Source organism: Mastigoproctus giganteus, chromosome 6 (genome assembly GCF_048544385.1).
Source record: "Mastigoproctus giganteus isolate SK-2022 chromosome 6, ASM4854438v1, whole genome shotgun sequence".
Classification (NCBI taxonomy): Eukaryota; Metazoa; Arthropoda; class Arachnida; order Uropygi; family Thelyphonidae; genus Mastigoproctus; species Mastigoproctus giganteus.
In genome coordinates, this window is record NC_143580.1 from 221761214 (window position 1) to 221775438 (window position 14225).

The following is a 14225-nucleotide window of genomic DNA, read 5'->3' on the forward strand; positions in this document are numbered from 1 at the left end:
AAATAATGGAAGTCACTGGTTAAGAAGCATTACGGGACCATCTGGACAACATTTATTTTTATTTTTTTTTTTATGAAAAATCCCAACCAAAAAACAAGGGGTATTAGAACCTATAGTACTTAGTACCATGCGTGGGTTGGAGGTTGAGAAGATGAAAGAAGATATTTGTTGACATGAGACTTGAACTTCTGTAGACTGCTTTTTAAGAAATACATATGAATGAAGGTTGTTACAGAAAACAGCAGTTGAATGAATAAACGAGGAAGATGAAAAGTTGGTTCTGTAAGTTTGAAGTTGGACAGTAAATGGATGTTGGCTGGTGGCGGTATGCATTCGGATTGTTTTGAAAGAGATAGCGGGAATTACAGAAGCCAATTCAGATGAACAGTGCCCACAGAAGTATCAGTAGAAAAGGCATGCAGCAGAAACAGTAAGTCTATGAGACAGAGTGGAGAGACTCTGTTAGAGATGAGTCATTAATTAACCTAACTGCCATCTTCTGAATGGAATCTAGAAGACAGAGATGTTTTGGGAGCACTGCCCCAGATGTGGGAACAAAATTCCACGATACAGTAGATTTGCGATTTGTACAGAGTGAACAGCTGTTTGGAAGAAAAGTAGTCCCTAGAGCAAAGAGAAAACCAAGTTTTTTAGATACTGTTTGTTTGTTTGTTATTTGGTTTTTAGGAGCATTAGCAACTAAGGCCATATTGCTCCGGGATATGCGGCGGTCATTCCCTGACCTTTCCGCATCCTCCGTATTTGGTGGTGATGGGCTCGAACCTGGGTCTAATCAAGAAGCATGTGCTACACACTGCTGCTCCTTCCCACCTGGCTACGGAGGCCTCCTTTTTTTTTTTTTTAGATGCAAAGGAAGAAATATTTGTAATGTGGTTGTGCCAAGAGAGATTAGAAAATCCCCAAAAGAGATATATCATCTTGCCTAGAAATCGGAGTGTCACCAAAGATATGCATAGGAGCAGAAGAATTCTTTTTGTGAGATATAAGATAAGACTGAGTTTTAGAAAGATTGAAATCAACTAAGTTGTCATTGCCCCACTGGAGAATTACCCGGAGTTCAGCATTTAACGAATTGGTAGCGGATATTCAAGAAGTTGAAAGTTTTTCAAAATGGAAAGTGGAATGCAATGTGCTATCATCGGCAAAACTATGGATAGGATTTCCGGTCAACGGAAGAAGATCATTAATATACAAGTGGATGAAAGAACTGAACCTTGGGGAACACCAGCAGTAGTGGAGAAGTTAGAAGACAGAAGATATTTGTGAACATTAAAATCACCAAGGAAAATTACCTCACTGTTAGGAAAGTTGGACTGGAGAAAGTCAAGTTGTTTGCAAAGAGAGGAGGTCATTAGTGGAGTTGGGAGAACGGTAGAGAGAACAGATGAATTTGACAGAATGAAGTAGAGAGATTTTCAGCTAGAGAAGATTGAAAAGAGGAGATTCCAAATTACCAAGTCTCTGACAGGGAATATGAGAATAGACATATGCACAAGTACTACCTTTGAGGCAAAAGGAATTACACAACAAATAATTTGGGCAGCTTAGATCAGCCATGGTTGAATCAACCGATAACTGAGATTCCATCAGAAAAAGTACATGGGGTTTGGCAGACTGTAAGTGGAAATGGACATCATTTAAATTAGAATTGAGACCACGTATATTTGTGAAATGAACTAGGAAGTGTTTTGGAGGTTTAGATCTTTCCACAGATAAGTTTACTCCATTAGTTTGACAATTCAGGGTGTATTCAATAGTAAGAAAAAGTGGGGGGGGGACATGCTGTATGAAGTAATGAAATTTTTGGATATAGTGCACACATGGTAAGAATATACAGAGATCCCTGATAATAGCATGGCCCTGACAGTGCACACCCCCCAACACTACTCAGACTCTCTCCAGTCACTATCTAGCAGAGTAGAGGTAGCAAGATTATACACTAGCTGATCCAGAAGCCTCCTAGAGAGTTACCAATAGGTTTGGTCCAGCGTAATAACTAGCTGCTGGCCTGCGAACACCATTTTAGAGTTGTACCCTCGAAATATAACCAAGTTTGGATCTCACCATAGTGTTCTTCATAACCTCAAAAGACATCAATCATACTGCATGATGGAAGAGATGGGAAAGGGCTGGCCAGAACTTAACTCTGGAGACTAAACATGGGTTCCACCACTTCAAGCCTCCAATAAGCAAAGTGGTGGTATTGCACTGGTTGATGAGACTGCAGTAATAGTTAAGACAGAATGGGTTTGTTAAAGGGAGGTCTTGTCTGACCAATTTGATTGGATACTATGATGTGGTCACAAAGGAACTGGATGCAAAAAATAATTTCCTCAAGGTTTAGTGGGGAGAAATTATTGTTTTGTGTATTTATCAATGATACTGATGAAGGTATATCAAGTTTAATGTGCAAGTTTGCAGATGATAGAAAGGTTGGCAGGGTTGTTAGAGACAGTATGCTACTGCAATAGGATCTAGATAATTTGGGCAAATGGGATGAGAAGTGGCAACTGAAGTTTAACATTGACAAATGCAAAGTACTGCATATGGGTAGCAGTAACCCAACAGAAACATACCAACTGTGTGGTACTACACTCAGGGAATTGGAGAATGAAAAATCTCTGGGGGCAATTGCATAATCAGTTATGAAGTTTGCTGAGCAGTGCAGATGGGCTGCCAGAGCAGATCATGGAGTCTTGTCATCAATGATATATAGGAATTTTGCTAGCAGGGACAAGGAGATGATTATCCCATTGCACAAGGCAATGGTCACCCCACACCTTGAGTACTGCATACAGGTCTGGAGGTTTTTTTGGTTTTTTTTAGGAGCATTAGCAACTAAGGCCATAATGCTCAGGGAATATGCGGTGGTCATTCCCTGACCTTTCCGCATCCTCCGTATTTGGCGGTGAATTTGTTTTGCATACATAAACATTGAATCAGGAATACTACATGACAGTTCTAAGGTAATTGTGCAATTCTGTTCAGAGAAAACCCAGAATAGTGGGCTTCACGAAACTGGCACTTGTATCATCACAAAGCCACTATGCACTTGGCACTTTCCATTCAAGAATTCCTTGCAAAGCACTCCATCCCTCCAGTTATCAACTTGCAATAACCAGTCTATGATTATGGCAGGTTGAGGACTGGAGATCAAAAATCAATGATCAAATATGACAGTTGAGAGGAATAAAGAGGGCAGGATGATCACATAACAAATGTAAAGGTCAAGAATATGCTTGTATCATTAGAACTAGGTGAAAAGACTAGCTGCAAAATGTTTCTCCAAAGAGCAAATATAACTTATGAACCGCCAGTATGAAAATACTGCTACGTCTTACTTCAAGAAGCTGTTAATGAATGAACAGGTAAAGGCTGCAACACTGACAATATTGGTAGCTTTTTGCCAGCAAGAGGCCAAGGTTATGCCAATATATAAGAAGACTCTCCTCCCAAAATTTAAAATGTTTTTGTTTATGTACTCTGACACACACACCCACCAGGTCAGAAGTTTACAACAAATCATGAATATAATTATTACTTGTATTTAGCAGTCAGCGGGCTTAAACCACGGTCCACTCAAAGAGCATGTGTTGCTACATTCTCACTTCTGACGACTCAGCTATGTTAAGTTTCTCCAACCTCAATTTCTTCCTAAACTCCCTGAGGAACGATCATTTTAGCTCAAGTAAGGAATGTTTTTGTCAATTTACTATATTAATTACATATGTATTTAACATTGTTAACATTACTAATATGAAATAATTATTTATTCCATATTATTATTATTTCATATTATTATTTATTATTATTTCATATTATATTAGGAAATATTTATTTACTAATATGAAAGGTTCAAGTACTGTATTATAAAATAATTTTTCTGTGAAGAAGTTCAGCTTCCAACTGTCTTGAAACAAATTAAGCCTTTAACATGTATTTCTGTCACATATTTGGTAATTTTGGTTTACGATTGTTAACTGAGGGTCAAGTAATTCCAAAAGAAGCCTATCAGAAAGTTGCAGAAAGTTTCAGAAGTGTTAGAATCTGCATATCAAGGACCACTTCGAAGGAAATACATCCAAACAGATAGTAAGCTCCATCAATTCATAAATATTAGTTCATTCCTCAAATTTTTTTGATCACTTCTTGCATCAGTCTGCAGTAGGGGTGAACAGTTCAAGGTCAGTGACTAGTTAAACTTGACCATGAAACCATGAAGTTATCCTCATCTGCTTAACTAGGAAAGAAGGGGGGGATACATTTTATAATTTAAAATATCAAGTTTTAAATACACTTATATTTTTAAACATGTATTTTTTATATGTGCAGGATAAGGAAACACAAAAATGCACATTTTTCCTCATTTTGCAGATGTTTTCTTTAATTTTGTGCATAAATCTTATAAAAGTGCAAAATTAGTTCCACAATATTAGAAAGTAAAAATGCAGCATAGTAATCAGCCAAAATTACGCAAGAAAAAAAGGAATCTGCCTTATGTCATTAGAAAAAAATAAAATGCATTTCTTTTGTATGTTCACCAAACAAAGCTCTTTAATGATTTTTTTTCCAATATTAAATTCAAAAGGCTTTTAAAATTGTTGGATTTCTGTAAGAAGTGTACTATTTTAGATTAATACATTAAAGCATAACACAATATAGTGCTCATTAAATTTTCTTTATTTAGCAATTGGGTTATTGGCTGAACTATACTTGCAGTCCTGTTTTCACATGTGATGACCTTCAATATACATTTCAGTTTCTAGGTAGTCACGAGCACCATATACAGTTGGACCTCTCTTCAACGAACTTCCATAGTGATTTTTTTTTTTTTTTTTTTTTTTTTTATTTCTCCTTGATCATTACATTAAAAATAGATTCCATTTAATGAAGAAAATTTCCATATAATGAACTGATTTCAAGACACCTGGGCACTCATTATTCGCACCTCTGGACATTAGGCAATAGAGCTGATCCTGAAGAAAGCATGAATTAAGAACTAAAACATTACACAATTTAGTGGTGCCAGTAAAACCTATACAACCACCTCTACTATAGAGAGAAGTCATGCTGGTCAACTTCTATCTCATGTGTCCACAGCCATTGGCAAAGATTAAGGCATATTCCCAGTGAGGACACTGTCTCTGGTCAACCTGTTTTCTACTGTAAGCACCATATTAGAGAATTAGGAATGATTTTCCTTTATTCCAGAAATTCATCTGTCTGTTTACATGGTAGGTACAAGTGGTCCCTAAATCAGTTTTGCTTTAGCTGCTGTGCAAATAATCTTACAATGTCTAAGAGGAAATCCTTGAGTGTAGTGGAAAAAGTGGAAGAGCTTAATAGTGTAGACTGAGGCATTAAAAAAAAAAAGAAATTGCTTTAAAATTTGGTATGCCTGCCAGTAGTGTCTCAACCATTCTGAAAAACTGTGTTTCGATTCTCAACCGGTTTTAGGAAACGGGACCCAGTAGGAAGCATGCGAAATTATGATTGTATGAAGATGTAGATGAGGCCGTTTTTAACTGGGTGAAGTCGATTCGATACAAAAAAAAAAAAAAAAAAACCCAAAGAGGCAGATATCATGAACATTAATAAAAGAAAAGGCTATAGAGTATGCATCTCTTCTAGAACATAAAACATTCCAAGTCAGTTCTGGTTGGCTGGACAAATTTAAAAAAATGGCATGGCTTACTCAAAAAAGTTATTTTTGGTGAAAGGGGAAGTTGCAATCGACGAAAACTGTACCTATTAGAAAGAAACAGTTTTGAAAAAAAATTATGAAGAACTACGAGCCCAAAGACATATTCAACGTTGATGAAACAGGTCTATTTTTTAAATGTTTGCCAAACAAGACAGACTTTTAAAGGTGATATATGTTTAGGTGGTAAAAATAGCAAGGAGAGAATTACAGTTTTGGTTGGTGCAAATATGGCTTGCAATGAAAAACTGAAGCTTTTGGTAATAGGCAAAAGTAAACAACCCAGATGTTACACAAAGGAGTAAAGTCGTTAGAGTTGGACTACAACTTCAACAAAAGAAATCTTGGATGACAAGTTAAATTTTTGAACAGTGGATTTTACATTTTGATAGAAAGATGACAAAAGAAAACAGAAAAATTGCGGTGGTTGTCGATAACTGCCCTGCCCACCTTCACTCAGTAATTTCGAAACTTACAAGTGCAAAGCTTGTTTTCTTTTCCCCAAATAGCTTATCTAAACTGCAGTCAATGAACCAGGGAATTGTCAAGGATTTGAAAATCACTACTGAAGGTGCATACTGAAAAAAATTATACTGAGAAAAGAAATCAACCAACTTATAGATTCTGCTGTAATTTGCAAATGTGCATATCAGTTGGCAAAAGTGCAGAGTGAAGATGTGACAGAAACAACGATTAAGCATTGTTTCGCAAAAAGCAGGTTTTGCTAAAATGCTAATTAACAGAGATGAGAGGGATGAACTACTAGAAAGCATTGAGCAATCTTGGGAAGAGTTCCAAGCAAGTTTTGATCAGTGGAGAAATTTTTCTTGACGAATTTTTAGAAGTTGATAATGATGTCATAGTGACTCCAACATTTTGGAGCGTTTTCAAAGAACTAGTGACAATATCAATGATGAGTTGGATGAAAATGAGGGCAATATTAACCTTCCAAATGAAATGTAGGCAGCATTTAAAGCTTTGCATCGAGGCCTTCAGTGCGAAGAAAATATGCCAGAAAATATATTTGAGTGTTTAAACAAATGCAAACATTTTTATGAATGATGAAATCCAGTGCACAACAAAAAGCAGCCAAATACTTTATGAAATAATTCTTAAAAGGGTACTAATATATTGTGCGCATCACGTAAGTAGTCATTTTTTAATATGTATTAATAATTAATCATTAAAATATTAGAAACGTTATTCATTCCCACCTTATACTATATTTCTGAATGTAGAATTACAGTATTTTTTATTGTTGAAAAGATCATATTTCTGTTTAACGAATTTTTTAAATGAACGATCATTTTTGTTATATAGAGGTCTGACTGTATTTGGATATTCAATGTAATCCACTTGTGTAAAAGAAATGGGTCCCCCTTCCCTGATATGCATCATATCATCAAATATTTTTTGGACATAAGAAGCAATTTCAGCTAACTGCCACAGCACCTAATGCTGATATACTTACAACTAAGAAATTATTTTGGAAATAATTACCTTTCTGTAATTTTTCAGAATCTTCAACTGTTATAAGCCTCTTGAAGAGTTCATTCCTCCTAGGTGTAACCTTATAATTTTTTACACACTTTTCAAATTCTTCAATTGCAGCATTTAAGTCATCCCTATATAAAAAAAAGAAACTGAATATTTCATTGGCTGTTTCAAAATTACGGTGGCAATTTCCTAGTGGCAGTTGCACGAGGTCAAAGAAGTGTTTAATAGCAATGGAGAAATTTGATGAAAGGCAAACAGAGCTAAAGTTAAGTAAAGTTCAGGTGAGGTCTATAAAGTAACAGCTTTAGATGGAATGTTGGAGTTGATTAGTATGGTATCATAAGCAAAGGATATGAAATTCAGATATGGTTATGGTTAAAAATGCAAGTCAGGATCAGCTCCGAAAGAACAATCTGCACAGACTTAATGAATGGTTAGAGAAATTACATCTGCAATAAGGCCTCTGAGGTTGGGATTATTCATACTACCAATTTTAGACACACACACCAACCGTTTATGACTGGTTGAATAATGAAATAAAATAAAATAAAATGATAGAAAAGACTGTAAAATAATATTTACAAAAAACTTTTAATCATTTACAAAAAACTAAACTATAACAAAAGTAAAATAAGTAAATAAGTTAAAATGCATTAAAATATAAATATAAAAGCGATAAAAAGACGATAAAAAACACTAGAGCTTTCGGAGGTGTCTTCCTCCTTCCTCAGTAATAGTGAGACTTAAATGACACATCCTTAAATACCAGGTTCACGGCACACGTGGATGACCAGGCGCATACTCAGCATTCCTTTCACTTGTGCCGGAACCGGAAGTGGGCTGGACACGTGGAAAATTAAAACGTTTGTCTCTTGTCAAAACCACCGCCTCAAAAAGGGGGTGAAGCCTAACTCCCCTGTCTCTGTTTATACTATTGTTACCAGAGGATCCAATCCACAGACTTTCCAGCCACTTGCGGTCCCAGAATCTGTGCGCCCGGTCAAGGATGACAGCGTTGTCGGGGGAGATCTGGTGTTGTTTTTCCCAATAGTGCTCGGCAATGGCGGATTTATTGAGCTCTGCAGTCCGTATCGCTCGTGAATGTTCTCCCAGACGGTCCTTGAGACGCCGTCCTGTCTCCCCCACGTAACATTCCCCACAATCCGGGCATGTGATCTCATACACGACCCCACTACTAGAATCCCTAGTAATGGGGTCTTTGACCTGTGACACTACTGTGTGCAACCTCCGGCCCGGAAGCTGCACACAGCGTGTCTGAAAGTCGCGAAGCATCCTCGCAATGCGATCTGACAGGCCCGGATAGTAGGGAACATACACTGTGGTAAGCGGTACAGGCGAAACTACCCGATTGGGCTCTTCCTCTCTGTTGTATTCATCAATGACCCTCTGGGGGTAACCGCACCTCATAAGATCCGTCGTGATTTGCCTAATTTCCTTCTCCCCCTCCTCAGGGGTACTGCAATGCGTTCTCACCCTACCCAAAAGTACTCTGGCCACACTATTCTTATGTTGGACAGTCTGTGCCGTCCTATAATGTGTGTACTGGCCCCTACACATTGGTTTCCTCTAAACCTTAGTTCTAAGTCTGGGGCCTTCCCTATATACCATTATGTCCAGAAATGGGAGGGTACCATCTATTTCTACCTCCGAGGTAAATTTTATGAAGGGGGAGAAACCATTGAGAAACGAGACCACATCTTCCTCTCTCCCCTTCCTTACAATAGTAAACGTGTCATCAACATATCGTTTCCACTTACGCATAGGGAACTCCAATCTTGCGAAAACCCTATTCTCAAATTCCTCCATAGCCAGATTTGCAACAATGGCGCTGATTGGAGAACCCATGGCTGTACCGTGAACCTGTTTATACATCACTCCTTGGAAAACCAAGGTTGTACTAGAAAGACATAATTCAACAGCACCACATATATCTTCTATGTTTAGGTGGGATCTAGCACTTAAAGTATTATCATTTTGTAAAGCCAACCTTACACATTCTACCCCATGTGCTATGGGGATACAAGTAAATAATGATATAACATCTAATGACATCATCATCTCGTCCTCCCCTATTTCTTGACTCCTTACAAAGTTCACAAATTCCGCACTGTCTCCAATGACCAACGTGGACCGCCCCACAACTGGGGAAATCAGCTGCGCCAGATATTTAGATAAAGCATACGTAGGGCTACCAATGAAGGAAACTATGGGCCGTAATGGAACATTCTCCTTGTGTGTCTTAGGTAACCCATAAAATCTGGGCAGTCGACACCCTGTTGCATGCATGGACCAATACTTGTCCTTTGGAATCTTTTCCATCTTTTTTTTTTTATCGTCTTTTTATCGCTTTTATATTTATATTTTAATGCATTTTAACTTATTTACTTATTTTACTTTTGTTATAGTTTAGTTTTTTGTAAATGATTAAAAGTTTTTTGTAAATATTATTTTACAGTCTTTTCTATCATTTTATTTTATTTTATTTCATTATTCAACCAGTCATAAAAGGTTGGTGTGTGTGTCTAAAATTGGTAGTAGAGAAATTACATTTAAATTTTAATATTGCCAACAGTAAAGTTCTACATTTGGAAAATAACCCAGGAATAACATACACAATGGAAGTAGGGAGTCAGTCACTGTGCACGTGCGTGTGTGTGTGTGAGAGAGAGAGATGAAAATAACCATGCAGTGTAAGCAGGTGGCCTGGAAAACATGCAGTGCCTTATCAATGATTTACTAAACCTTTGCAGAAGGATATGATTGGTGAAAATTCTGAAATCTGATATTAATTTTAAGGAATTTGAGATTAAGCTTAGAAAATAAACCCAAAATGAGATAGATACATTCAAAATAAAATATTTTACATAATAACAGTATAAATAACTTACTTTACTAAATGTGCTTCAACTAAAGGACCAAGTACAATAGCTGAAGGTGGTACAATGTCATACTTCAGAACAATCTGCTCAAAAAGCCTATGAGTATGATCCACATTTCCTTTTTCTGCTGCAGCTAATAATAAATCTCTAACATTTCGGTTAAAAAGACTTGGGTTATCTGATAAAGGAAGTCCATATTTTTTAATGTATTTTTCGATAATATCCACAGCATCTAAAAGGGAAACCATATGAATTACCTTACTTTGTCTTAAAATAATTAATATATCCAGTTCACTAAATCGCAAAATAAACAAAGTAAAACAAGCTATTATCAAACAATGAAATATAAAATTAAACACTATTATATTCATTAAAGGAAATTCTGCAAATTGTAACACAATATACCTAAAAATTTTTTTATTGCTAAACCTAGTAAATAACAATTCTGATATTGCAAATACTGCTCGCTCTTAGGAATAATACAGTATAAGTGTTGTTCTAATTGCAACTTTTCTTTCCAGCATCTAGCACTACTTCTACCACTATCTCTTACCTACTCAAATCAAAGCTAGTAGTGGAAAGTGGAAAAATTTGCTGCTTTCAAAACTGAATTTGAAAGAGCCAAATTATTAGGTAAGGATCAAGATACTTTATACAGTTGAACTTGGTTATTACGAGCATAAAGGACCGACAAAATTTTCTCGTTATAACTGTTACTCGCTATATCAGTGATAGCGGAGAGGGGGAAACCCCTGGGGCTGTTAAACAATGAACACTTTAAATCAGTGATGAGTTAAATCTACCTCCTATTTTTTAAAATTCTCAATAACTTGATAAAAAGATAAGATTCAAAAAACAAAAGAAATATTAGAAAGAAAAAAATAATAAGTGTATACTTACATATTATATGCATTAATATGCTTGTATAAACTACAATACACTTAATATTAAACACAATTTATTTGTCTGTAATTTTAAAACCATACACTTAATACTACAATTTATTTCTCTGTATTTAAAAACAATACTATTTAATAATAAACACAATTTCAATTAGTCTTTATTTATGAACCTTAAAATTCTTTTTTTTTTTTTTTTTTTTTTTTAATCAATTCAGTCATATTTGTGCATATGAGCACAGTCTAGCCAGCCTTTGATTTTTTTTTTCCACCAACACCTTTTCCCCCTTTGAATTTAAATGTATTGTCAGGTGTCAAATTATAAAAAGGTTCTATTTCATCGGCATTCTAGTAGTAGTAATGCTGTTGTTGTTATTTTGTTTTTAGCAGCATTAGCAACTAAGGCCATATTGCTCCGAGGATATGCGGTGGTCATTCCCCGATCTTTCTGCATCCTCCGTATTTGGTGGTCACAGGCTCGAACCCCGGTCTAATCAAGAAGCGTTGCTCCTGCCCACCTGGCTACAGAGGTTGCTCCTGCCCACCTGGCCAGTAGTAGAGGCATGTGATGCAAGAAAGCAGGAGTATGAGCTTATGTAGCATCAGCAAAAAAAAAAAAAAAAAAAAAAATTCACACAACCATTCCCTCTAAAAGTTTGTCCAGTTCTTCCTTGAATTTATTTAAGCTATCAACTTCCACAACGACAGGTGGAAGTTTGTTTCAGCAATTAACCACCTGCTGCTAAAGGCAAATTTCTGCACATCTGTTCTACAACTGTCTTCCCTCATTTTGAATTTATGCCCCCTCAGGTTCGTATCTGAGCAAGAGGAAGAATCCCATCAGAATTCAGTGTGCTCAACCCATTCAAAGTCTTATACACCTCAATCAGATCACCACGCAGGTGCCTAGTCTCCAGCCACTGCAATTTGCAGAATTTAAGCCTCTCTTGTTAAGAGGATCCCTTCATTCCCCTTACCAATCTTGTTGCCCTTCTCTGTACACTCTCAAGCAATTCTACATCGTTCCTAAAATCAGGCCTCCAGACCTGTATGCAGCACTCAAGGCATTGCCTGACCATTGCCTTATACAAAGGGATAATCACCTCCTTTTTCCTACTAGCAAAATTCCTGTATATCAGTGACAATACCCCATGACCTGCTCTGGCAGCCTGTCTGCATTGCTCAGAAAATTTCATATCTGACTGCACAATCGCTCCCAGGTCTTTTTCATTTTCTGCCACCCTAAGGGTAGTACCACACAGTTGGCACCTTCCTCTTGGGTTGTCTTCATCATTGAAATCTTTCCTGATTTCTGCCCAAACATGGTCAATCTATTCATTTTACATTATTGGATCTGCAGATCTAGATCCTCCACTAATTTTTGCATAAACGATGTTATGTCAGTTTTTAAATTGATCTAGCCAACCATTGTTACACACAAAATCATCGCATCCAAATTATCTAGCAAATTTTTCCCCATGAGCCCTCAAGATTGGATCGCCTAATTTAATCCAGCACTTCTTTATGTGGTGAACCATTGAAGCAATACTTCCTCAACATTTGAAACCTCGCACTTTCTAAATATTTTATTTTCCGGTTATGTTCTTTCTCAGTGCCGATATGTCAACATCTTTATTCTTCCATAATGTCGCTACACTTGAAAAGGACAAAGAAAACTTTTTTGCACCATGTTCAACTACTGAATAATTTAGACTTTTTCTTTACCTTACTTTAAAATGATAAAGTGATTTTACTTTAAAATGATAAAATGATCTGCTACAAAGTTCTTAGAAGTCTCGAAATGGATACAAAGTTCTTAGAAGTCTCGAAATGCACACAAAGTTCTTAGAAGTCCTGTTTCCAAAATTCTTAGAAATCCCGAAATAAATTTATGGTCCAGTGAATACAAGACAATCTGTAAATGGGGTAATGTCACCAGCAGAACGCCAATGCACTATTGTATAACCCTGTACCTGAAGGACAAGGTCATAAACCAGCCCCTAATCCGATACAGGTGGTCATAAAGCTAAGTTGCCATTTTCATTTTCATCTATTCCAAGAATTGGGTTTTCCCCGACTACCTGAGCAATTAAGAATGTTTGCATAGTTACCAAAATTTGTTCGGTATATCAGTAGTACACTCATCATAACAGTGAGCGATTGTATGGGAATACGTATAAATTAAAATCATTATGGCTTTTTGCCCATTACAGAGTGATCTCATTATTTCCGTGCTCATTATAACCAATTTCAACTGTATATAGCTAGCTTATATTTGTCTTAAGTTTAACACACACACACACGCCAAAAAAATAACATTCATTTGGTACTGAATTGGGTCACCTTTGTTTCAAATAACACCAAGTGTGCACTGCAGCATGGAATCTAAGGTGTTTTAGTCATTTTGGTCTAATTCTAACCATTCTTCCAGCAAATTATCATGCAGCTGCTAGAAAAATGAGGGAGGAGGACCTCAGTTCCTGAATAGCTCTCTTTGCATCATATCCCACACATTATCATTAGGATGAAGAAGTATATAATGCAAGAAAGCAAGCTTATACAGCATCAGCAAAAAAAAAAAAAAAAAAAAAAAAAATTTTTTCCCCTTAATAAAATAAGAAGAAATATCCATTTACATTAATAATAATGAAGCTGAGAGGGAAAGGGAATGTATACATAGGATGAGGTAATGTAATTTCATGTGATGCCTTTAAATTTCAAAAATGGATATATTTTTTATTGTTATTGTATAGTATGAATCAGAGCTGTAATACTCAATATGTTCTACGTTGATAATAATATTAGTAAAATAATAAGAGGAGTTTACCTCAATATAGTACGTAGAACACTTCCGTATGATACCCTCCAGAAATTAAAACAGAAAAAAAACGAAAAAAACCGACAACTTACCGGTACATTATAGTAAAATATAAATAATTAAATAATCAATTTAACACAATTCAAATCAATTTAAAAAAATTAAAAATCAAATTAACGTGATTAAAGAATCTAACGAAAATATTCAAACGATTTTCCTTCCTGAAGCTGACAACGCTTTTAGACCGTATGTCGTGATCACAGGAATGAATTTCCATTCCTGTGATCACGACATACGGTCAAAAAGCGTTGTCAGCTTCAGGAAGGAAAATCGTTTTGAATATTTTAGTTAGATTCTTTAATTGCGTTAATTTGATTATTTAATTATTT

General features: G+C 36.1%; 1 protein-coding gene across 3 annotated transcripts in view; it reads right to left on the reverse strand.

The window, feature by feature from the left end:
- The window catches only part of LOC150085010 (leucine-rich PPR motif-containing protein, mitochondrial-like), a 380604-nt gene that overhangs the window by 126004 nt on the left and 240375 nt on the right, over positions 1–14225 (reverse strand). For all 3 annotated transcript variants that reach the window (XM_090376735.1, XM_090376734.1, XM_090376736.1), the window contains exons 24-25: positions 10129–10351; positions 7223–7347 (exon numbers count right to left, since the gene is read on the reverse strand). In XM_090376735.1, coding sequence (XP_090232861.1) covers positions 7223–7347; positions 10129–10351 — 348 coding nt within the window. The remainder of the gene's footprint in view (positions 1–7222; positions 7348–10128; positions 10352–14225) is intronic.